Source organism: Laetiporus sulphureus, assembly GCF_001632365.1.
Source record: "Laetiporus sulphureus 93-53 unplaced genomic scaffold LAESUscaffold_18, whole genome shotgun sequence".
Lineage (NCBI taxonomy): Eukaryota > Fungi > Basidiomycota > Agaricomycetes > Polyporales > Laetiporaceae > Laetiporus > Laetiporus sulphureus.
This window is the reverse complement of record NW_024468527.1, coordinates 145,417-167,577: the sequence shown is the minus strand read 5'-3', so window position 1 is coordinate 167,577 and position 22,161 is coordinate 145,417. Positions and strand designations below refer to the sequence as shown.

Below are 22,161 nucleotides of genomic sequence, written 5' to 3'. Positions count from 1 at the left end.
TTGCTGAGTCTGCCGACAAAAATGGCTGACAAGTTCGATGAGGCCACGCAGGTCGGTTGCGTCTACCGCATTGCTTTGTGATCTGCTGAGACGTGACATGTGCAGAAAGAGCTCGCGCAGTTCGTAGAGACCGAGCAGGCACAGGCGCGCCTCCACCAGTCCATCCATACATTGACTAGCATGTGCTGGGACAAGTATGTCCTCCTGCCTCGCTCAATATCTCTGTTTCCTGACTATGCGTGCGCGTAGGTGCATCACGGGTACTCCATCTACGCGGTTCTCGCGCTCGGAGGAGAGCTGCCTCGCAAATTGCGTCGATCGTTTCCTCGACACGAGCTTGTTCATGGTCAAGCAAATTGAGGAGCAGAGAGAACGGGCTGGGCTGCAATAGGCCCCGTTCATGACCCTTCCCTAGCCACGCGATTTTTCGCGTCATTGCTGGGACACCGTGTTTGATGCCAGTCCCGGACGGTGCGTCACATCAGTACAAAGCGGAGGTGGTTCGACAAGCTGGCATGACGTCGCTAGATGCACAAATCCAGGTCATTAGACAAGGGTACAGACATTAGCACCAACAACAGCGATTATACAACACCATCGCTACACTCGATCCATATATATATGTAATGAACAGCGATCACCATCTATATCGAAAAAGTCCCTCTCACCCAAATCGCCACCATGCCCAAAAGACTGCTACCGGCATGAAGAAGCAAAACGCATCTAGGGCTTCATGGGCGCGCCGTAGTCGCAAAGGAACCTCAATCTCGACCTCATCACCGCCGACAAAGGAACCAGTATCTAGGTACTTGGAAATCTTGGTGTCCTTCTCGCGCCAGAGGTCCCGTAACCACACCTCGAACTTCTGTTTCTCGTGTTCTGGGATGTCAATCTCCATTGTCCGTTCCTTAGGTGATTCGTGCGGGAGCACATTCGGGTTACTGGCGGATATATCGCCTATTGGGACTTCTCTTGCTACGTTGAAGTTCCTGATGTGCATATGAACACTTGGCGGGGGCACCCGGTCAATGAAGATTGAGCGCAAGGTGTAGAAATCCTGGCCATATCGGAAGGGTGGGATACCTAGCGCTGTGATAAGACATGCAGCTCGGTTACCTGACAGACTTCTGCTCACCTGGGTACGCCATGGTGATGTCAATCAGCTGCAAGCTGGGTATACGCGGGGCGAGTGAGCGCAGCGACCAGTGCAGCCCTGTTGAACGAGGAAGAAGAGTGTGCGTCAGGTCGGGCTATGTAACCATACAAGCTCAGCGACAAGCCGTGCATTGATGCATGAAAGTTCTTACAATCCCCAGCTTGTCTGCATATTTCTTGCTAAGCGGTCTCGTGTTCTTACTGACTAGCGTGCCTTCGGGGTACAGAAATAACGTCAGGGGAGAATCTTGTGTCTCGGCACGACGGCCAAGCCAGGATAGACTCGATGACAAGTGCAAACGGTCCGATGCCCAGGACCGCTTGAGAAATATGAAGTTGTACATCCTCATCCCCTTTCACGCGGGTCAGGTCAGTATGTCGCGTGCGCTGGAAATGCCCTTACCCAACCCATGATGGGGATCCACTTGAGGCTATCCTTGAGGACGATAAAGACATCCGAATAGGTACCCATGTAGTACGTCAAAGTCCACGCATACCACCAGTCAGCGTAGATCTACGCGGTGTACGCGATGATGGTCAGAATCCTTAAGTCAGGCACTTTGGTACGAGCACACCTGATGATTCGCAACGAGCACTGCACGCTGGGGCAGGCGCAGTCCCACCACCCGGCCCTCCCTGTCGCGAACTACCAGTCGCTGAATTTGCTCATCGGAGAAGCGGCCTTGTCCGTCCCGCTCGAATGTGATCATCAGCTTTGTCGGCGAGAATAGCTGGCACATGAGCACTAGAACGTTCATGCCTTCAATAGTTATTCGAGCGCAATTGCATGGATTCACCCACCGATGAGGGTACCGAAAGCCCTTTTGCTATAGCGAATGCCTTCATAGTATACCCTCTCGGTCCACGCGAATGGGAAGAGCTTCAGCGGCAGCAGAAATACAATTTGCGAGCCATTGATCATCAAGCATCCAAACAAGAATACGACAAGGAATAGTACGCCGTTCAGCGTCTGAAGCCAGGTTCGTGGGGGCCGCGCACGTATCTCAAGCGTGTGGAGAGCCGTCTCTCGTGCGGCAGTAGCCATCTGAGTGAGCTCGTGCGACCAAGCCTCAGCCAAGCTGTCCGAGAGAGCGGGGGAGGACGGCAGCTAAGATAACGGCGGTTGTCAGACCATGGAGATCAGCTAAGCGAGCTGCCGAACGCGCGTGCTCGGAAGTACTGCAAGCTCGGGATGGTGCACCAGCGAGTTGCCGCCAGCGAGTTCAATCGTCTAGCGCTAATATAGATGCGGGCCCGAACACAATGATATAGCATCAAGTTCCTGGAAGGTGTCCAATACTATACACTCTATATTCTATTATCATCACTCTATGTTCGACTACAGCGCTTAGGAACAAGCGAACGGCCTGCCGACGGTACCGCTGTCATAGGCTTCGACGATCAGCTAGGCGATATCGTCAGGGGCCGAGGTCAGACAAAGTCTATCTTACAAATTTGCAGAGCCTATCTCACCTTCACAGACACATAGGTGCCCGCGACGCAAATGAACGCGCCCGCAAGAATGATCAACACAACGAGGATGGTGCCAATCCACCGCCTCCTCAACGCATGCTTCCCGCCACAGAGGTAGTATGTGTCGTACAACCAGAAGAAGCCGGCGATGCCGTATGTGTACCAGGAGGCGAAGACCGAGGCGGTGATGCCGACGAGATCAGAGAAGATCGGCACCGCAGATGCCAGAATGAAGGCGATCGCTGTTGTGGCGAAACAGAGCAAGATCCACGTGGACCAGCCGGGGAGCGTATGAGAGTAGAGATGCCGCGAACGGCGGAAAACGCGGACGAAAACTAGCTTGGCTGCAGTGTGTGCATAGAGTGCTCCAGAACTGGCAGATCTGTCAACCCCAAACGAGCACCGGCAGTCAAGCGCACACATACATGAGGAAGTTGGCGAGACCCATCGCGAAGATTATCTTGGACCAGACAGGCGACAATGAGAGCAAGGCAGGCGATTGCACTGCGTTGCCAAGATAAACATACACGACCGCGCTGAACACAGCGTAGTAGATCGTCGCAAAGACTTGTAGTGTCCACGCAGCCTGGGTACGTGTATGTCAATGTAGTTTCTCTTACAGTGTCGCGTAAGTTTGACCTTCATTGCGTCTTGTGGACGTCGCATTTCCGAAATCAGTGTGAAGAACCTGATGACTGTCAGGATGTGTGGTTACGAAGCCTTCACCCATGCTCACATAAAGTGTCCTGTAGATATGTCAGATTGTAATTGTAGACATTTACTGACGACGCACCTGCATATGCGAATACCTGTCAAGTTTACCGAATAAATGAATCACAATTTATGGATTCGGGAACATACAGGTCCGGTGATCGCCAGGAAAGCGTCATAAAAACTGGAGGAGACAGTGGCAGCAATGATCCTTCCAGCGGTCGGATTGATTCCTGCACCTACGATACCAAGGACACCGCACAGGACGATACAGAGCGTGCTGGCAAAACCTAACCAGCTCAAGCCACCCAGGGTACGAGGCAATTGAGCCCAGAAATGTGGCAGCGGAGAATATGAGCAGTAGGATGACGGCGCAGAGACCGCTATGGGAGAGTGTGGACAGTGCCAACTGACCTGATAGCAGCTCAGATCCCTATGAGCACGAATCAGTGTCAGGTGTGATAAGCATTGATAAAAGTACAGACGCAAGCGAAAATTGCGAAAATGATAGTGCCCAATGATAGTATTTCTCGTCCAACTGGGCCAAACATGATGTAACCGGCATCTCCTGGTTCACGGAATGAGTATCTGTAACATGTCATCAGGAGTATGAGCGCTCTACCCATGTTGTGAACCTCAGGATGGTTTAGTTTGAAGTCAATCAGAAGTTTCGCGGTGAAGAGAGCGAGAGTCCCCAGGAAGATTGTCAACACGAGGGAGGGCACGATGCCTGTAGTCATGATGCCATTTGCTTTGCTTGTAATAAGTAAAGGGCAGATGCTAACTTACGGCAGCCATTGCGTTGGGCAACGACAGCATTCCATTACTGACAATCTCAGCAATCATGAGGAAGGCCACAAACTACATATTGAATCCCATAAGCTTTGATCCTGCGAGCATGCAGCGCTTGGAAGCTTACCTGCCAGCTGAGTGTCTTATACTGTATCTCATGGTCGTCTTCCTCACCGAAGACATCTCTTTGCTCGTGTGTGGCTTCTTTCGAGCCGCACTCACGTTCGGACTTGAAGTCTTCCACAGAGGACATGGGCGAGTCCTTCAAACTGCTGAAGAGACGAACCTGGTACGATCCTGAGTCACTGCTGGTAGATAGCTCAGCGAGTCTTATCAGAGACGGTCCAGATAGTATCTTAGCGTCCACATTTTGAATTGAGGATGATAACTATAGCACTAGCACTGGTATCGCGTTTGCTCTGAGATCTGAATCTTCGTTCAACCCTGGCGCCAGCCTGCGGATCAAGAAACTCTTTGGCAAAAGAGCAAAGCACATTCCATGGCGGACTAATAAACCTCCAATAAGCGACACTTTCAAAGCATGATGGTGGCTGATAATTCCGCTCATGAAGTCGATTATTTTTGCGTGCGAAGAGCGAAGTCAATTGAACGCACCAAGTCTATGCGAGGGAGCATACGTTCCGCCATCACCTAAACATGGTAAGTGCTATGTATGTCGGCGCATTCTGATTGGCTGACTCCGCGCTCCTGTCATTGCAGCCCACAGACAGGACTTGGGCCGGGCATGCCCTGACACCGCAGACGTGAAGCGATTTGCGCATGTGGCAAATGCTTAGCAAATGTCGACAGGTTTTTTGCCTTTGTGATCTCAATTTGCTACGGGTCCTCCCCACATTCCGTATTAAGTATTTGCATATGATATGTTGGAGGCAGAAATTTAATATCATATATTTAAGAAATGACACCATTTTCAAACTCAAATACATTTAGAATTTGAGTGCTGTTGAATGTAATTATACATTTTTGAATTTCAAACTATGACATGTATAAAATATCCAGTAGCAGATGAAGGTGTGATTATGCCTACATTCTACTTCCCTACTGAAGTCATTCTAGCCAAGATTACTAGAATGAAAGTCATTCACCGTAATTACACCTTCATCTGCTACTGGATATTTTATACATGTGATGGTTTGGAGTTCAAAAATGTACAATTACATTCAACAGCGCTCAAATTCTAAATGTATTTGGTGAGTTTGAAAATGGTGTCATTTCTTAAATATATGATTTAAAATTGCTGCCTCTAAGATATTATATGCAAATACTTAATATGGAATGTGGGAAGGAACCATAGCAAATTGAGATCACAAAGGCAAAAAACCTGTCGACATTTGCTAAGCATTTGCCACATGCGTAAATTGCTTCATGTCTGCGGTGTGAGGAGGCTGCGGCTGCACTCTGCAGCTCCATATCCGCCATCGGCTTCGATATGCTCGCAACAGTCAACCCCCAACCTCGTCTTGTCGACGACCTCATTCCTGTCATTCTCGAGAATCATGACCACTGGTGGGCGCGAGACTTGACACGCCTCGCGTTGGTTTCGCATGCATGGCTGGAGCACTGCAGAAAACGGCTTTACGAATGTCCATCATTGCGGACATATGAGGCGTGCGACCGGCTTGTGGAAGCTCTTACGAAGAACCCTCAGCTCACATCCCTCATTCGAGCAATCGATCTTCAGCCTCTTTCCGACAATGCTGCCATGCCGTCCCCGAAGACCATGTATTCCATTCGATTTATTCTGGGCATACGTGGGCTTCAACGGCTCACTCTGGGAGGGCATCTCGCAGTAGAAGCTGAGAGGTTCCTGCATGCAGTGGCCCATGTCGACACTGTTCGTCAGCTGTCTATCGTTGGGTCGGCAGATTGCTTTCCACGGTCCGATCATTGCAGCCCCGTCTGCAAATGCAACGCTTCATTGGAGTGGGACGAAGTTCTGGCGAGCAAGTTCCATCGGCTGAATAGCCTCAGACTAGTAGGACTTCAGCTCTCCATTCCATTACCTCCTATGCTGTCTCATCGACTTCATACTTTGTATCTGCATGATGTGGACATGGCAGATGGATCATTTATTGATCTCTGTCACGGATCGTGGAGTGCTTTGCGCTGTTTAGATGTGTCTACATCGTTTCCTGAGGAGACAGCGGATGGCATTCGCGTCGTGATTGCACAATGCGCCAATTTGGAGGTCCTGCGGTATCAGGTTCTTTCGTCTCGGGCACAAGCCACATTCCTTGATGATGGGCTCCCTCATTGTCCTTCGATGCGTGAAGTGCATCTTTCCGGGACCCGTATAACTTCGGCGAGCCTTCGATCAATCGCACAAGCATATAGGAACTTGGAACGCTTCGCGCTGCTCGGGCATGACTCCCGCGTGAATGCAGATGAGTGGGTGGCATTCGTCGCATCAGACGAATTGCCCTTCCTGCGGAGACTTACCACCCCGCATGGCACGATGTACCCTCCATTCAAATGTTGGCCCGCAGTCGCGGATGCGGCCCTCGTTGAGGTTTGCCGGACACGCAACATCAAACTCGTCTCCAGGTTCGAATATGATCATAATGTACGTCCTGAAATAGGCTCAATTGTGAGGCGCTGACACACGGAATACCATAGGCCACTCTGAGCCATGCTTAGTCCTTGCTACATCCTCGTGCGTGAAGAGCGACATCGCACGATTCGCTGATTCTTCACATGAATCAGAAGGAGCACCGTCCGACCACCGTCGTTTCATTTAATCATTTCATACCATTTACTTTCATTTGGATGAACGTGTACTTCTATTGTACTTGTACGTCGGACGAATTCGTGGAGGTTGTACGCTCTTGTAAGATAGTTCCTACCATATCCACCGAGAATTTTAGTATGTTGTACTATAGCTCTCCTGAACTGGTGTCTCGACAGAAGAATATGTATTGCTATCGGATAGTAACGGATGCAGTAATGTAATGGGTGTTCGAGATGACCGAAGCCATAATGAAGTCCATGCGCGCTCAAGGGCCGCCCCGGCTTTCCAATTCGCTTGTTCTCCTTCACGCACATTTTGCCGTCACCGCGTCCGAACTCGCCCACGGCGACGGCCACGATCTTCTTGTGTATTGCTGGTGTCCCACCGGCCCATTCCTTCAACAACACGCTCACTTTGTTCTCTCTGACTCAGACTGGGACACGCTCGCTTCATAGCTGCTGCACTTCCCCGCTCCCCGCCAATGCTGTCAAGTCCCATGTCCAATTCGCCTCAGTTGCAGCGACACCCATCCAGGAAACCATCGTTCTTATCAATCAGACGTGATAAGAAGTCTACCGCATCTTTTGAGACCGCCTTGCCTCCGACATCACGATTTCGCACCAGTGAAGGGATGTCACCGTCATCCTTCCATGCCTTGGGCGACGCACCCAATCGACCAAGATCTAGCCGTGGCAACTCGCATGAGCAGGAGCACAACCGAAAGTCGTCTAAGAGCGCCAGCTTGTCCAGAGGATCTTCGCTCGCACATAGCACCCGAGGCAAGGAGCGACAGGAACAGGGTAAGGATAGACGGCACGATCCCAACAAGGATACATACGTCTTCCCGACCATCGCCAACGAGAAGTCGATGGTAGAAGAGAGCTACGCGAAGCCCCGGCGACGTTCACACACGGGCCCGTCACGGAACGAGGAATGGGACTACCCTGCTCATACTCACTCAAATCGTACGTTGAACGTCTCCCTCGTGGACTCTGCATCGTCCGTGCTTAGCCAGTACGATGCACCTCCGACTCCGGTAGAGGATCTCGTCTTCCGGAGCACAGCGTTCAGCGTCCCTGTCGTAGTTGCTGCGCCCGTTGCCGGAGTGGAAACGATGGACGCCCTGGTTGATGGAATGAACCACCGCTACGGTATCGATGATCATTTCATGGGGATGGGCGGCATTTCTGGACGCACGAAGATCTCAAAGTCCGGGCATCACCCTCTGTATCACCCCCCGTTGCCCACTCCTCCACCTGGAATTGTGCTGGGCAAAGCCGGCGCGCAGCAGACATTTCCTCGCTCCCACGACTCAGACGGGGACGATGACCCAGCCGATATATCTATGTCGCGACGTTCTGAACAGCGCAGGACGCGTCGTTCCGGGTCCATTCGCACAACGACGTCCGCGAACACAGCCACCACCTGTGCATCTAAGTCACGACCTGGAACCAGCCATTTGGTCGATCCTCACGATGATGTATATGCTGCCTTCATTACGCCTAGGTCTGTTGCGCCTTCCATTTCTGAGATTATCCGTGCGCATGCTCCACCTTCTCAGCAAGCTCGCTCGCGGAAGTCTTCGATTTGCCACAGCGCATTGCATGTCGCAGCGCACGAGCAGCCTGAAACGGACGCTGATACTGTCCCCACCGAGGACGAGACTGACCTGGTGTCCCGGTCCTCGGTTGATACAATCGCAGAAGAAGTGCAACGAACGATACGTAATCAAAAGAGATCATCTGTTCTAGCCGGTCAGTTGCAACCCCAACGCTCGTTTCATCGAAATCCAACAGTACTATCGGACACGCACACGCTGTCCTCGCCGCGCTCAGATGGGCGTCCCGAGTCTTCATTGTTCTCATATTCAAGCACGTCAGATCAGCCGTCACTTCATCAATCGGAGGTATCTGGCCTGACAAAACCACCGTCTGATACCCAAGCGATAGCCCAGTACTTGCGCTCTGTTCGCTTGACCACGCTCCTTCACCTCACTCGCTCGCCGCATGCTTCCGGTGACCATCCCTTCACCGTCAGCTTATCCGATCTGGGCCACCCGTATGGCCATCCACTAGTAGTCTTTCTCGGTCTCGGGTGTGTCAGGCACATCATGGGCCTGTATGATGAAATGGCGGAATGCTTGGGCATCAGACTCATCACCATTGATCGGCATGTATGATTGTAACTGTTTATGGCATGTAGTCTAACTTGCTCCTCTGTGCAGATGGGGTCTTGGGCGTACCGACACTCCGCGATCCAAATCAGTGATGGGTATTCCGGAATGGGCGGCTGTCGTGGAAGAAGTCCTTGACTTACTGCATATTGACCGGTGTAGCGTTATGGCCCACTCTGCCGGAGCACCTTACGCTCTCGCGTTCGCTAATCGATACCCTGAGCGTATTTGTGGAGATATTTGCCTGTTAGCGCCTTGGGTAGGCGGTGGCGAAGGAGGTCGGTCCGGCTATTGTCCGTTTACGTTTAGATAGACTGACGTCAGGTCCCATTAGCGGGCTACAAATGGCTGAAATACGTACCTAATGGTATCTTGAAGACAGCGCAAGCGGCGGAATGGAAGCTCCAGGCATGGATGATCGGTAAACCGCCTACGTTTGCATTCCAGGGTATCGGCTTTGATGCGACGTCCCCTGTCGCTTCGAATGGGCCGGAATCGCAGTCTCATAAAGGGTCTCGGTCAGTTTCTGCACCTTTGCGCGATGCCCCTGTGCCTTTGTCTCCGGTAGGGGAGTCAAAGCATCGACCGAGTACCTCTTCTACGACTTTCAGCGACTATGACGATCTCCGCGACTTTGAAGGGAGATTCGACAGTCGAAGCACCCTCGAGCGCCGGAGCACCAGTTCTGAGCATCGACGTGCTCTTGAAAACAGCAGGCTCGTGAACCGGAAGCCTTCGCGAGGCTTTCTGGGCCGGTTCAAGAGCGGACACTCGGCAGCTCAGTCACCAACTGAGGAGAAGCCTCCAGCCTCGCGCACTGGAAAGAAGCTGAAGGTCTTACGCTCCATGGGTTCCTTGAGGAATCGCTCAAGACCATCCACCGCAACGGGAGTTTCTTCAACGTCCCCACAAATGCCCTTGTTACCCGCTGTTCGAAGTCCAAAAGTAGGATTGGGGCTGGACAACGTAGATTGGACGGAGGCCTTCAGGAGAAAATCCACATCCACTCCGCCAGAGACTATCCTATCATCACCAAGGGTCAGGCCCTCTACTGCAAAGTCGTCGATGGATGATCATTCGTACTTCTCTCGTGCACATGGGCGTCGATCGATGTCATTAGGGCCTGCTGACCGAACTAGATCATCAAGTCCATTTACAACATCTAGTCCAACGCCCACTGCGTCAACGCCGGCCAACTTCCAAGCTGCTCTCGGCAATGCGCTGCTTGCGGCATCCCACGCTGAGTCTTCTCGGGGCACTCACCGCGATCTGCTCCAAATCCTTAATCACGACCGACAGCCATGGGGCTTCTCCTACTCCGCATACCCGCATAGAGTCCGAGTATGGTACGGCGACAAGGACGAAAGGATCGCTGAGAACGCTGTACGATGGATGGAAAGCACGATGGGATCCGACAAGTGTCAGGTTAAGGTGGTGAAGGATGCTGACCATGCACTCATGTATAGAAGTGGAGTTGTAGTAGACGTCCTCGAGAGAGTGTCTGAGTTTTGGCAAAACCGTAAGTCCGCTCTCAGGTATATTCGGATTCTGGCGAAGACTAACGTAGTGTTGGGTCTAGATGATTGATCTTAATCTGTCTGGTCGCCTGCGCGACATCTGTGGTGGCCCCCACATTTTTTGTTTTTATTTTTCTCGGCTGTTGCATTATATACCTCATCGCATATACCTCTTCGTAACATTCCTTCAGCAATTGTAAGCACTTCTCATTCGACATTCGCATTCGACTATATATTTGCAGGATTCCAGGATTGGTTCAGGTTCATGCAGGGAGGATACCACTTTTCCATAATGATGTACATGTAGAGCCTTCGTTCTAGTGGTTCCGTTGCTCTCGCATTAATTGTGTACGTCAGATAACGCTCAGGTATGATGCGAGAACATCACAGACAAAACATTTACAACGAAGTAATGAGATATGAACGTCTGAAAAGCATTATGGGTTTACCGTAATCGAAATGTCCAAGATATGCAACCTAGCATCAAATAATTGCCCTTCGGGCTACACTACAGCCAGAGCAGTGCAGTTGCCTACCGGGCATATGGTAAACTAATGTCCGAGCCCGCAGTCGGCGTCCTCGGGATGCGCTCAAGCCAAACTGACGACGGGTACTCTGACCTGAGAGGGCTCCGAGTAGGCATTGGTGGTGCTGCGAGCTTGATATTAGCACCAAATTCATTGGATGAAAGGTCAATACGTACGAGTGACAGGGTGGCTGGGCTGGTCGATAGGAACGTTGGACCTTACGCGGCCCTTGTATGGATTTTTCGGCCTCGCCGGCGCGTCTCGGTCAGGAACGATATATGAAGAGCGCGGACGAATGGGCACGTTCGATGAGGACAATAACGAGGGTGCGCTGATCTCCCTGATGAGCCGGAGACCGCGGTTGCTCTCGGTGTCGCTTTGAGACTGTTGTCTGCGTGCACGTACGAGGAAGAGGACAAGGATGCTCAGCAGAATGAGGATGCCTATACCGGATCCGACTGCCACGGCGACGATTGTACGAGTGGAGAGTGCCGCGGTAGTCGTTAGCGAGGAAGAATTCGAAGATGAAGTAGAAGTGGACGAGGTGGACGTAGTAGAAGATATACTAGACGAGGTAGTGGAGGTATCACTTGACGAAGTTGAAGACGCAGTCGCAGACGTGCTCGCAGTGTTCGTTGTGGCGGACCCTGTCTCAGTCGAACTGACGGATTCCGTGATGGAGGACACCGACGAAGATGAAGCTGAGCTAGTGGACTGCAGAGAAGTGGTTGAGCTAACAGTCATAGCAGCTTGTGAAGCAGTAGACGCAGATGTCGTGCTGGTGAGAGCATCGCTCGAGGTGCTGGTCACTGTGGCGGCAGTGCTCAATGTAGTCGAAACCGTCGAGAGGGAACTTGACTGCACGGTGGTAAGAACGACTGAACTAGTTGTAGATATGGACGCTGAAGTGATTGTCGTCGACGCTGCAATCGTGTACTTTAGCATGTCGTAGTAAATGCTCCATATGCACTTACAGTCAGAGGTCGTCGACGACGACGCAGTGGATGTGTTATTATCTACAATCGATAATAAGTAACAGCTCGCTGGGAAGCGAGGAAGCACAATACCATCTTCTTGCACGGTGATGATGAGTGATTGGAATGTAATCTGACTTGTGTCTCCGAACGCCGGATCCTCGAGGTTCACGACCTGCAACTCATGGGCAACCGTATTATCAAGTTCTGTAAAGGAGAATAATATGACCTGCACCAGTCGTCTCAGAGAACTTTTCACCAACAATTAGATAGGACCGAAGAGTGCATACCGGCGTAGAATCGTCCCCGTTTCTGTCTGTAGCGTCGACTTCCTCAAACTGCACGTCACCCGACACGTCGCAATCCAAGCAAGCCGCGTACAAAGCCCCTCCACTTCTCTTCAGCCCGACATAATGCACTGCAACCGCGCCAACTGGAAGATTCGTTGATGAGCCACATCGTCAGCAAAGTTATGAAACATTCAGCGTTACCAGGAAGCTCCGCCGCAACCTCATCGCCCAGCCCATCCGCAAAAGCAATTTCCTGACCCGCATACAATGCGACACTCCACCCTGCGGAGAATGTGACAGAAGGGTCAGCGACGCCGACCGTAACGTTCCTCAGCACGCCCGCGGCCTCGGAGAGAAGAGTAGCTCTTGCAGCAAGAATCGAAAGCAGTAAAAGACAGGACGCGAAATACATGAACTATGAAAGGAGCAGCCGCACAGGAATGCCCAGCATCCTGCACGGGGAGCACGGCTGGGAGCTGTGAGGAGAGACGATGGGACCGCAAGAGCCGATCACAGGAGAGAGACGGCGCACCTGGGAAGAGATCTCAGCAGCGGATGGCAGATGGACACAGCGACGAGCTCCGTATGCGCAGCGACCATCATCACAACAAAGCAGAACAACAGAAGCGATGATTACCCAGATCACGTCGGGCCGCTGCAGTTGAAAGCAGCCGCGGCTATTCATTCAACATGCAGAGAACACAATGCAAGACTTCGACAATGGGCTCGATGCATTTGGTGTGGCCTCGCGGCGGCCTTGTGCAAGTCGCCCTCACATCGGTGCAGAGCGGAGTTAGGCAGCTGAAGTCGCCGTCCAGTGCACGTTGACGGAGCATGCTATACAATGTTGAACACTATTATACATACAGATCTGATGTGAAGCCCCATCGCGGGGCCTGTGGTTGGTAGTAAGTAATACATTGCACCAAACGTTCTCAGCAAGTCCACGGGACACATTGATGCAACGGCAACGCATCGCATGTACGTCCTCCCAAACTGCTTCATTGACCGAAGGGGAACGTCTCGTCTGGTTCGCCCTTGAAGGGACCCTTCCAGGTATCCTCCGGCTCCAGAGGTTGGATCCCTCTTGACTCTCGGATGTGAGCGACGGCATCGTACTGTTCAGCGACACTGCACTTCGAATAGTGCGACATGACTTCTGTGACACGGCGGTAAATCACACCAATAAAGCGCTCATAACGTGGATAGTTGAGGAACCTGTCAACCAGACGGTTGCCATGATGAGTTGTACTGAAGGACGAGAATGGTGCAGAAGGCATACTCAGAAAGCTCCCGCGACACTTCCTTCTTGACCGTTCGTCCGTCTTCCGTGTCTTCAATCTTGTGCGTAATGACGAAGCAGTCGTCATGAGCCCATTGATCGAATATGTACTCGATGGACTTCTCCATCGGAGGGGCCATACGATGCAGGTGCGGTGGTTCATCCCAGTTGTACGATGCAGTGACTATTCTGAACTGAGAAAAGATGCGCAATACCATTGCCGTCTCACTCACCCGTGCCTCTGTTCGTGAGAAAACCAAGGTTAAACACATTGTCCTTCCCGAAAATCTCGCGACAACGCTGGCCAACGTTGATCTCGCCTTGATACATCGTCAGCCGCTGACAAGAGACGAACTCGAGAACAGCAGTTACCTCTCCTCCTGCCCATGTCGGTTGCGCGAGCATCACCAATGTGGGAGTTGTGAGCCCAGACGACAATCTTGGCTGGGTCGGTACCGCCGTTTCCGTTCCTCTCACCGAGATGGCGAGCAATTTCAACCAACGTCCTCGCGAAGTGGTCGTCGCTATTGACATGCCCGCAGATGTCAGACTCCAACAGCTGGAGGTCTTCCGGCACACTCACCGCAGGTTCCAGCTCAACACATCCTCGGACATCATCGTGCGATAGTACTCTTCCGCGTCCTTGACCACAAGTGCGTTCATCTCCGCAACAAATTGTTCCTCAGCGGGGTGTCCAAAGTGGCCGTCATTCTGCTCCTCGATATACTTGCGGTGATTTGCTAGCAGATTTTTGAGATTGGTAATCACTTCTTGGTGGCAATCCTATAGGAGTATGAAATGTCGATTAAATGTGTTCAACAGCAGAGGTCGTCGACATACCTTGGCCAGCCCAAACTGAGTTTGAAACGCATAACGTGTCGTGTCCTCGCCGAATCGTTCAAAGCAATTGTATCTGTGACCGGGTCAGATAAAGCTGAATTTTGAATGATCATGCAGTCCGTACTTCATGCGAGCAGCCTGGGCTCCTTTCGGGTCTACTTTCTCAAGATACTTGAGGACCTCCTCTGCCGATCGGTGCAGAGAGTACAAATCCATTCCGTAGAAAGAAACCTTCTTATAGGGATCGTTCAAATCTTTCATCACCCGATCGTTGTGGTCCCTCAAGAACTGTACGAAAGCTGGCATGACCTCGTTCTTCCACATCCACTTTGGGAACCTAAATTGAGATTGTAAGAGGGAAAGGTCTTCCAAACAAAGGGGGAGGAAAACCGACCTCTCAAACTCGGCGAGAGCGTCGCGTGCATTCTTGATATGACCGTTCTTTATGTGACCACCGTGAATATATCTACATGCGGTGTTAGCTTCGTGAGGTATTGGATGCTCCGGATGCTCACCTGTTGATGCGGAAGGCATCTGGCCAGTCTGCCTCAACAGCTACAGCAGTGAACCCCTTCTCCTCGACTAAGCGTCTCGTGATGTTGGCACGGTGGGCATAGAAGTCATACGTCCCATGCGAGCCATCTCCAATGAGGACGATTTGCGCATTACCTGTGATTGGCAGTCAGAGAACATTCAAGTTGTCTGATGTGCCAGAGACGTTACCAATTGCTTGCATCAGGGGATCATAGGACTTGTCCGCATAACTTAGAGGATGAAGGTGACTCTCGAGCAGAGCCTTCTGTTTCTGCGTGCTCGACATTGCGCGCGAAATTGTGTGGACGATACGTCGGTACGTGATGGTCTTCGTGAAAGGAGAGGATAAGATGCGATGTTGAGAGTGGCACGGACTTTGGCGACTGGCTCGCGGAAGAACGTTGGAGTCAGCTATGACATATTGAGGGTCGTAGAATGTGCTGGACGCCGACCACGTTCTGCGAGGCTCTAGCTGGCAATGACGATGGCGCTGGGCGGGTCGAGAACGTGCGGCAAGGACGAGCGGGACGATGAGGAGGAGGGATAGCCGGAGAGGGCGATGGCGGCGGATCGTCGTGGCCTGCAGGCTATGAGATTCAATCGGGAGGGGGCGCGGGTCGGGGTCTGCCGTAATTGTGGCCAATCGCTGTGGCTGCCCACCGTGCCCTCCCCGCGTCTCTCATCGCGTCCTCTCCTTCCCTCCCCTCTTCTCTTCATGCCGTACCCTGGGTGCGTCCTGGATCCCCGCAATGCGCGACGTTGCTCACCTTCTCTTCCTTTGCAGCCCCCAGCCGGCCCACAGGAAGACCTTTGCTGTCAAGCACGCCGACGGCGAGCCACTCACCCGGCTCGACCTCCAGTATGACCTCCTCGATTACATATTCTCCAACTCCCAGGCCGAATTCACCGATCCATATCCCACTCTGAGCGGCGATCCCCCAGGAACAAAGGTCACCTTCCGTGACCTCTACGTTAATTGTCTGCTCCATTCCCCACAGTGCTCAAAGGCCTCGCGAGACAAAATATTAGAGTCCCCCGAGTTCGGCGTCGAATTCGCCAAGATGTCACTCCTTTCAAACGTTGGGCGTATTAATACCACCATGGCCTGTGAGTATTTTGCAGCACACATTGAAGGCGGATGTCCGCCCTCCACATATAATTTTCTGAAGTGTTTCCCTTTCACTGATACCGTCAGCGTCCCACATTCTTATCGATTCCTGAGCATTCCTTGACAATAACGACACATTTCGGACCGGAACTGACGCGCGCTACCTTCCTCATACAGTCTTCCCGGAGATGCGCACTGCATTAAGGACATATCATCCTGTCCCTTCATTGCAGAAGACAGATGGAAATCTCCAGGATGCCCCCCGCATCAAGAACATTCTGAAATCCTGTGCGCTGGAAAGTGAGACGCAGGGTATCATCATGACCCCCCAGGACGTGCTAGCCCGATCCGTCAGTGTTGCCTCTCTTGCAATGCCACGTAGACACTGAGTGGGCGCACAGCGGTCAGGGCAGGTGCCACCCACTAGCATCGTCAACCTTATATTCACCTTCTCGCTCAACGCAGGAGTAAGGGTGCCACTCATACTTTGCCAAGCAGCCACTGACTTCCAACAGACAATCGGGCGCTCGCATTTCAGCCGCCAACGTCCATACGACTTTATCGACTTCTTCACTCCTCTCCACATATCGTCTGCGTCCCGCGCGCGCGCATTCCTCTGGCTCTGCTACCACTATCACGAGGCGCCGTCACCCAATCCTTTTGCCGACGAGCATGCGAATGCTCACCAGAGTCAGATCCCCCTACTTGTTGTGCTTTCTCCCGAGGAGGCTGCGCGCGAGAACGTCGACCCCCCTGATGAGAAAGAGTGGGGAGCGCGGATGACCTGTCAACGCAAGGAGTTCTTGGAGACCAAGGCCAGAGAAGAAGAGCAAGACTCGCTGGAAGGAGAGCGGGAACGACCTAAACCACGAGGAGCCGCGGCTCGCAATAGGGCCAAGGGCAAAGCAAAGGCAATCAATCTGCCTGAGGCGCCAAACGTTCAAACCAGAGATAGGGCATTGTCTCCATATTTTGAAGGACAAATATACCTGCCTCAATCGAGACATGATCATCCAGCCAGTACGCACCTTGTCCCTCATGCTGCTCCAGAATAGGCTGATCGTCGTCTTGTGACTACCAGATTCGCACTTCAGCGGTCCTTCATCAGAGCACACGCCAAACTCGTACTATGATCTGTCACCCGCGCCATCAAGACACCGTTCTCCAACTCCTTTACGGCTGTCCTCGCCTCGCCCTGAGCGTCTGCCTTCCATTCCAGAGATGCTGTCGGACCCCGCAGGATACGTCGGAACTTATGCTCCACGGCCTTCTCCGGAATATTCTTTCCAACCGCACAATGGTAAGCTACCGCGCGCCTACTCGCGTAAACATCGCCACTCGGTGTCACGCTACTCCCCATATCCTATGGCTTCGTACGATGCGCCTTACATACCATCACAATACACCGTCCCTGCATATACCCCACCGATCTACCCCACCATCCCGGTAAACCGAGGCGTTCCCCGCCGCTCGATGCTTGAACGTGAGTATCTCTGTTGCATGACTAGGTGCCAGCTTATCCAGCATGTTTCGGTCCGCACTTTAGAGGCATGGCACACCTCAATGAACAGAGACCCTTTGCACTCCGACGACGAGTCTGCGGACGAAAACACTCGTCTCGATTATGGTGAGCGCAACCTCGCATGTTTTCTATGTCCTCTTTTGACGGTGTTCCAGTGCTACGGTTGCGCATCATCAGCCGTCTTCGGGGTAAAGAGCCGACGCCAGATCCTGAAGACGAGCCCATACCCCATCACGTCCACAATACACTATGACATTCCTTCGCATGCCCACCATAGCTACTAATTTCAGATGATTCTTGTTTTGATACCTGTAATGTGCAGCAGCAGTGATTCGAACACTATTCCATGTAGTCAAAATTTCGCTGGATTCCTTCGCCTAGCTAGGTCTTCCGCTGTAGCATCCCGGACTTGCATACATAGTTTACACATTCCTTGGTTATACCTCTCGCATGTACCGTTGAATACTTCAAAGTCATGGAAAGGACAAGTCCGTCATCAGTCAAAGCCAATGGATGCACTTCGATCCGCTCGCGGATATATTGTGGTAGGAAGCAGGTATGTACGAATAATGTTACAAAAAATCAGAGTTTGTGCGCCACACCATCCCAAACGCGTACAGAGAAGGCTATGCTGAAGAAAATAGTATGCACAAGAAAGGCACTACATACAGAAAGTTCCGCAAAAAGAACGAAGTAGGGCGAACGGAGAGTGCAAGGAGGCCATAGAGGACAGAGATGCGGGGAATCTAGTCATCCTGGAGCATAAAGTTACAATGTGTTGCGTGGGGGGGAATCTTCACGACTGTCACAGATGGTAAAGGGGGCATGGCCCCATACAGCGCAATATGATTAGTCTTACTTCTTACAATCATTCTGCGAGCCATTTCTCGCATTTCTTTACGTATTTATCCAGGAGCAATGCCATGTCCCGAATGACGAAGGTGAGCACCACTTTGGCGAAGAACTCTGACGCGTGCCGCAGCTTGAACTCGAGCGCGGTCCGAACCTCGATAGGGAAGCCCATGTAGAGCGGAGCGGGAGGCACCGACAACGCAGCTTTCGTGTGCTCATCGAGCAACTGTGCCTGCTGGAACAGCTTCGACAAGCCCTGGACATAGACCGCTGGCGAATCGAGACTAAGACCAGTGATTAGAACATATTGATTAGTGGCATGGGCATTAAAGACGCACTTCTTCCCATTGGTGAGCTTGTCAAATTGCCGGGTCAGCTTCCCACCCCACGAAGTAACCTAAATGGAACACGTTATCGCACAAAACCCTCTTGCCACGCGTTCTGCACTCACCCCACTGCTCTTTTTGGTCACGAAGCCTTCTCCGACGCCCAGCTTCTTCCCGAAGTTGCCCACAACTCCATCGCACGCGCTCGCAAACTCTTCCAGCTTCATCGACCACTGCTCACCCTCCTTTCTTCCAATGCTGCCAATCCCCAGCGCCATCCCGCTGCTCACATTCCCCGCACCGAAATACTCTACGCTCCAACGCTGCAGTTCATCCAGCGCGGAGCATAGTACCTCCACCACTCGAATCTTCTCTGGGATGTTGGTGAGCTTCGCGCCGCCCTGTGACCACACCTCTTGCGGCACATGCAGTCGGCGGGTAATATACCCGCCCGTCTTGGATGTCATCGTCTGCCGGAGAAGAGACATCATATGATATGGTTTTCGCATAGGATCTGGCGGCGCCAGCGCTGGCATAGGCGATAGTGGTGCAGTGGGTATGTTTCCATAGGGTATTGGCGGCGGAGGGACAAGTGGCATGATCGTCGTTGGGCCCAACGGCGGTGACATTAACGCAGTGTTGATCGAGATCTGGGGTGGCACATTAGGGTTGAGACGAGAGGGGATCGACGGCTTTCGTGGAGCAGGGGCGCCATTGGGCATCGCAGTCGCCCCAGATGGGAAGTAAGAACCTGAGGCTGTCGATGGACGGCGGCTCGGCTGCGATGACGCCCTGTTACGCGAGCCAATGCCCAAACTCGACACAGTGCTTGCAGATAATGCGGATGCTGTTAAGCGGCCCGTATTTAGCATCGAGGCGGCGGAAGCAGTGGACTCAGTCGGTGAAGAAGAGGGGTTCGACGGTACAATCGAAGTCTTATGCCGTCGCTGCGAGATGGTACCCAGATGAGGGGATGTGTTGATCAACGATGGCCTATTCACGGGTGCTGCGGCCTCCGAGCGCACGGAAAATCCTGAACAACCTCTGGGCCTCGGGGTCGTGAACTGCGTGGCAACATGAGGCGAGGGTGGCTCCGAGGCACTCCCAGTAACAGGTGCAGCAACACGAGCGGTTATCGGTGAACCTGCTGAAGATGGCAAAGGAGGCAATGGGTGTGACTCATGGGAGACAACCGACGATGGTGCAGAATGCAACGACATTCTCGACCTTGGCAGAACAGATCCATCGCTGAGAGTGGGAAGCGGTGTCGTCTCACTTGGAGGCGACGATAAATCCTCCATCCTCTCCTCCTGCAGAGACGATAGGCGGCTTGCAGAATTTGCGCGCGAATGGCTGGCAGAGCTGACAGAATCGCCTCTCCTTCGACCGCTCTCAGACGCTTTCAAATGACTTGCGGATGTTGGCTCTGCAGTCAATTCCACAGCAGCAGGCGCTGGCACCGGAGCCGGCGGTGGCGATTTCGTAGGGGGTGGGGCAGGAGGTGGAAGGTTGGATGATGCACGAGGTCGCAGACTGCTTCGCACAGTATGCGCTCTATTCGGTAGGCTGGTTGATACAGAGGGTGTCGCAGAGCTTGCAGCGTATGGATGTGAACTACTACCAGCGCCAACCCCCAGGGACGCTGTCCGGCCAACTGAGTGTAGCACAGTCGACGTGGACAAAGCAGTGCCGATCGCTTCCGCAGCATCCAGCTCGTCATCGCCTGAGCTGTCGTAAAACCTGATAGTCTCTGAAGGGAACCGAAGTCCGTCACGACTTCGCGGGCGAAGAGATGGCTGGAGATGCTGGCGAGAATCGGATGACTCTGCGGAAGGGGATATGGATGACGGTGAGGATGGTCGTGTCGAGTCGGTGGACTGCGACAAGGATGACGCATATGCCGACGGAGGCGATGTTGATGGCAATGGTATGCTGTATATCAAGCTGAGGATATTCATACGGTCCGCATATGTATCATGCTATCGTTGGGTGGGAGTGGAGGGCATACAAGCGCGATTAGAAGTTAAATGGTTGCTATCCACCTATATCACTTACAATCGACTTCAGTCGCTTGACTTCCTCTTCCTGCGCTACCACACTTCTCCGCCTTCCATTCTGTTTTCTATGGCTTTCCGTGCTATCTTCGCCCCTCATGACACGTTCCATTACCTCGCTCAGCAATGCCACGCTCTGTCCATATGCTACGACCGCACCGTATGGGTCGTCATTTGTAGAGTCAAGACGCACAGCTTCACGAGCAAGCTCTAAAGCTTTGGTCAGAGCGCGTCGCGGAGACGGCCGGGGCTCTGGCCGCACGTCGGTGGGACCCAACAATGACCGATCCGAGTTGGTTTCCTGGGCAGCAGTAAAGCGTCTTGAAAAGGTAGAACGTCGCGCCGGAAGAGGTGGAGAATCCAGTAGGTTCTCTAATGAAGAGGAGGAACGTAATGGAGAAGGAGATATAGAGGCAGAAGTTGAGGCGGCAGCTAGGCGGGCCTGTGAGAAAGCAGCGACAGCAGCGAGATTTGCTGAAGCTGCTGGACGCGTATAAGGGTGCATCTGAGACATCGTACCGCGCTGCGGCTCTGATGTGTCTGGCATCCCGTCATACATCCCCTCATACATCTCATACTGCGAAGGCAGAGCTGGCACGCTGGGAATTGGTTGGGAAGGAGGAGGACCAGGAGGAGGTGCGTGCGCCATAGAGGAGCGGCGCCGTGTAACGAAAGAAGAAGAAGTCGGAGGGATAGAGGTTCCTACGGCTTCTTGGGATGCCTGCCATTCGCGTGCCTTGTATATGCCAGAGATGGCGAGAGGTGGGCTCTGCCAATCAAGCTCCATAGCAGTCATTCAGTAGAAGACAGCGACAATCGGTTACGGTGTGCGGTCAGTCGGACGGACGCAGGCAGCTGCTGCTCGTGAAGCACGACCGGACGGGACGTCCCGCTGTCTCAACAATACAGAGCCCCGTTTTGGCAAAGCGAAGGGGGTTCAGGGTTATTGCCTCCAGACAGAAATCCCAAAGAGCGGTGGGGCGAAGAATTTGAGTCCACTGTATGCACAGCAAGGAGGCAACGAGCAAAGTCAACAGGACTGGAAGGTGGAAATGAGCCGAGACCAAGCAGACGTGAGGTACCGGATTGGGTTGAGGCGCTCGATCAGCTCGGCACGATGGATGTGACTGTCGAGATCAAGGCTGTTGCAGTGATGCAGAGCGGTGAGGAGGATGAACATACGTCGCACGCGACGATGAGGAGGACGGCGGGTGAAGAGAGCGGGAAAAATCAGGATGGGAAGGCCGCCTGCAGCCACCGAAACAGAGCGGGCGCTTGTTGG

The 22,161-nt window shown here is 52.7% G+C and overlaps 9 protein-coding genes across 9 annotated transcripts; 4 read left to right on the top strand and 5 right to left on the bottom strand.

Moving 5' to 3' along the window:
- Positions 1–21: 21 nt before the first annotated feature.
- On the top strand, positions 22–391 carry LAESUDRAFT_758989 (uncharacterized protein; the record flags this gene model as incomplete). The annotated part of the gene is made up of 3 exons (XM_040912526.1): positions 22–51; positions 106–194; positions 250–391. 3 exons carry the CDS (start codon positions 22–24, stop codon positions 389–391), a joined length of 261 nt encoding a protein of 86 aa, XP_040764551.1.
- Positions 392–664: 273 nt separating this feature from the next.
- On the bottom strand, positions 665–2,200 carry LAESUDRAFT_652773 (acyltransferase-domain-containing protein; the record flags this gene model as incomplete). Its single annotated transcript, XM_040904379.1, has 6 exons — positions 665–1,083; positions 1,136–1,250; positions 1,308–1,508; positions 1,559–1,669; positions 1,731–1,900; positions 1,957–2,200. 6 exons carry the CDS (start codon positions 2,198–2,200, stop codon positions 665–667), a joined length of 1,260 nt encoding a protein of 419 aa, XP_040764550.1.
- Positions 2,201–2,503: 303 nt separating this feature from the next.
- On the bottom strand, positions 2,504–5,650 carry LAESUDRAFT_736693 (uncharacterized protein; the record flags this gene model as incomplete). Its single annotated transcript, XM_040910710.1, is given in 11 exon segments — positions 2,504–2,560; positions 2,629–3,001; positions 3,054–3,214; positions 3,268–3,323; positions 3,486–3,637; positions 3,657–3,772; positions 3,825–3,907; positions 3,962–4,069; positions 4,125–4,200; positions 4,259–4,321; positions 5,600–5,650. 11 exon segments carry the CDS (start codon positions 5,648–5,650, stop codon positions 2,504–2,506), a joined length of 1,296 nt encoding a protein of 431 aa, XP_040764549.1.
- Positions 5,606–6,694, top strand: LAESUDRAFT_632117 (uncharacterized protein; the record flags this gene model as incomplete). Its single annotated transcript, XM_040903413.1, has 1 exon — positions 5,606–6,694. A coding segment is annotated over one exon (1,089 nt), but the record flags the coding sequence as incomplete, so codon positions are not given.
- Positions 6,695–7,138: 444 nt separating this feature from the next.
- Positions 7,139–10,871, top strand: LAESUDRAFT_137891 (alpha/beta-hydrolase). Its single transcript, XM_040901314.1, has 4 exons — positions 7,139–9,049; positions 9,105–9,331; positions 9,388–10,572; positions 10,621–10,871. The coding sequence occupies exons 1-4, from the start codon at positions 7,362–7,364 to the stop codon at positions 10,638–10,640; spliced, it is 3,120 nt and encodes a 1,039-aa protein (XP_040764547.1). The 5' UTR covers positions 7,139–7,361; the 3' UTR covers positions 10,641–10,871.
- Positions 10,872–12,905, bottom strand: LAESUDRAFT_137769 (uncharacterized protein). Its single transcript, XM_040901313.1, has 6 exons — positions 12,563–12,905; positions 12,362–12,504; positions 12,165–12,300; positions 12,072–12,113; positions 11,274–12,020; positions 10,872–11,221 (listed from the first exon to the last, which is right to left on the bottom strand). Exons 1-6 carry the CDS (start codon positions 12,771–12,773, stop codon positions 11,103–11,105), a joined length of 1,398 nt encoding a protein of 465 aa, XP_040764546.1. The 5' UTR covers positions 12,774–12,905; the 3' UTR covers positions 10,872–11,102.
- Positions 12,906–13,156: 251 nt separating this feature from the next.
- LAESUDRAFT_678813 (uncharacterized protein) lies at positions 13,157–15,596 on the bottom strand. The gene is made up of 10 exons (XM_040905693.1): positions 15,207–15,596; positions 14,999–15,152; positions 14,878–14,949; positions 14,608–14,820; positions 14,484–14,556; positions 14,227–14,426; positions 14,016–14,167; positions 13,877–13,963; positions 13,644–13,827; positions 13,157–13,579 (listed from the first exon to the last, which is right to left on the bottom strand). Exons 1-10 carry the CDS (start codon positions 15,301–15,303, stop codon positions 13,363–13,365), a joined length of 1,449 nt encoding a protein of 482 aa, XP_040764545.1. The 5' UTR covers positions 15,304–15,596; the 3' UTR covers positions 13,157–13,362.
- Positions 15,597–15,614: 18 nt separating this feature from the next.
- On the top strand, positions 15,615–18,149 carry LAESUDRAFT_699657 (uncharacterized protein). The gene is made up of 8 exons (XM_040906389.1): positions 15,615–15,746; positions 15,802–16,124; positions 16,303–16,475; positions 16,527–16,592; positions 16,641–17,145; positions 17,207–17,608; positions 17,672–17,752; positions 17,803–18,149. The coding sequence occupies exons 1-8, from the start codon at positions 15,733–15,735 to the stop codon at positions 17,898–17,900; spliced, it is 1,662 nt and encodes a 553-aa protein (XP_040764544.1). The 5' UTR covers positions 15,615–15,732; the 3' UTR covers positions 17,901–18,149.
- A 161-nt stretch (positions 18,150–18,310) lies between these two features.
- LAESUDRAFT_812489 (uncharacterized protein) lies at positions 18,311–21,666 on the bottom strand (the record flags this gene model as incomplete). Its single annotated transcript, XM_040914411.1, has 4 exons — positions 18,311–18,783; positions 18,838–18,896; positions 18,951–20,804; positions 20,881–21,666. The coding sequence occupies 4 exons, from the start codon at positions 21,664–21,666 to the stop codon at positions 18,516–18,518; spliced, it is 2,967 nt and encodes a 988-aa protein (XP_040764543.1). The 3' UTR covers positions 18,311–18,515.
- Between the last annotated feature and the right edge of the window lie 495 nt (positions 21,667–22,161).

What these genes read in the sequence shown, in the direction of transcription:
- LAESUDRAFT_137891 (XM_040901314.1), top strand. Translation starts at nt 7,362, where the DNA reads ATGCTGTCAAGTCCCATGTCCAATTCGCCTCAGTTGCAGCGACACCCA. An exon ending in AGACTCATCACCATTGATCG is followed by an intron (nt 9,050 to 9,104) that starts GCATGTATGATT and finishes TCCTCTGTGCAG; the next exon opens with ATGGGGTCTTGGGCGTACCG. An exon ending in GGTAGGCGGTGGCGAAGGAG is followed by an intron (nt 9,332 to 9,387) that starts GTCGGTCCGGCT and finishes AGGTCCCATTAG; the next exon opens with CGGGCTACAAATGGCTGAAA.
- LAESUDRAFT_137769 (XM_040901313.1), bottom strand. Translation starts at nt 12,773, where the DNA reads ATGTATTTCGCGTCCTGTCTTTTACTGCTTTCGATTCTTGCTGCAAGA. An exon ending in GGTTGCGGCGGAGCTTCCTG is followed by an intron (nt 12,505 to 12,562) that starts GTAACGCTGAAT and finishes CGAATCTTCCAG; the next exon opens with TTGGCGCGGTTGCAGTGCAT. An exon ending in CATCACCGTGCAAGAAGATG is followed by an intron (nt 12,114 to 12,164) that starts GTATTGTGCTTC and finishes TATCGATTGTAG; the next exon opens with ATAATAACACATCCACTGCG.
- LAESUDRAFT_678813 (XM_040905693.1), bottom strand. Translation starts at nt 15,303, where the DNA reads ATGTCGAGCACGCAGAAACAGAAGGCTCTGCTCGAGAGTCACCTTCAT. An exon ending in CTCAGTTTGGGCTGGCCAAG is followed by an intron (nt 14,427 to 14,483) that starts GTATGTCGACGA and finishes ATACTCCTATAG; the next exon opens with GATTGCCACCAAGAAGTGAT. An exon ending in CGACATGGGCAGGAGGAGAG is followed by an intron (nt 13,964 to 14,015) that starts GTAACTGCTGTT and finishes CGATGTATCAAG; the next exon opens with GCGAGATCAACGTTGGCCAG.
- LAESUDRAFT_699657 (XM_040906389.1), top strand. An exon ending in CCTTCTCGCTCAACGCAGGA is followed by an intron (nt 16,593 to 16,640) that starts GTAAGGGTGCCA and finishes GACTTCCAACAG; the next exon opens with ACAATCGGGCGCTCGCATTT. An exon ending in GAGACATGATCATCCAGCCA is followed by an intron (nt 17,146 to 17,206) that starts GTACGCACCTTG and finishes TGTGACTACCAG; the next exon opens with ATTCGCACTTCAGCGGTCCT.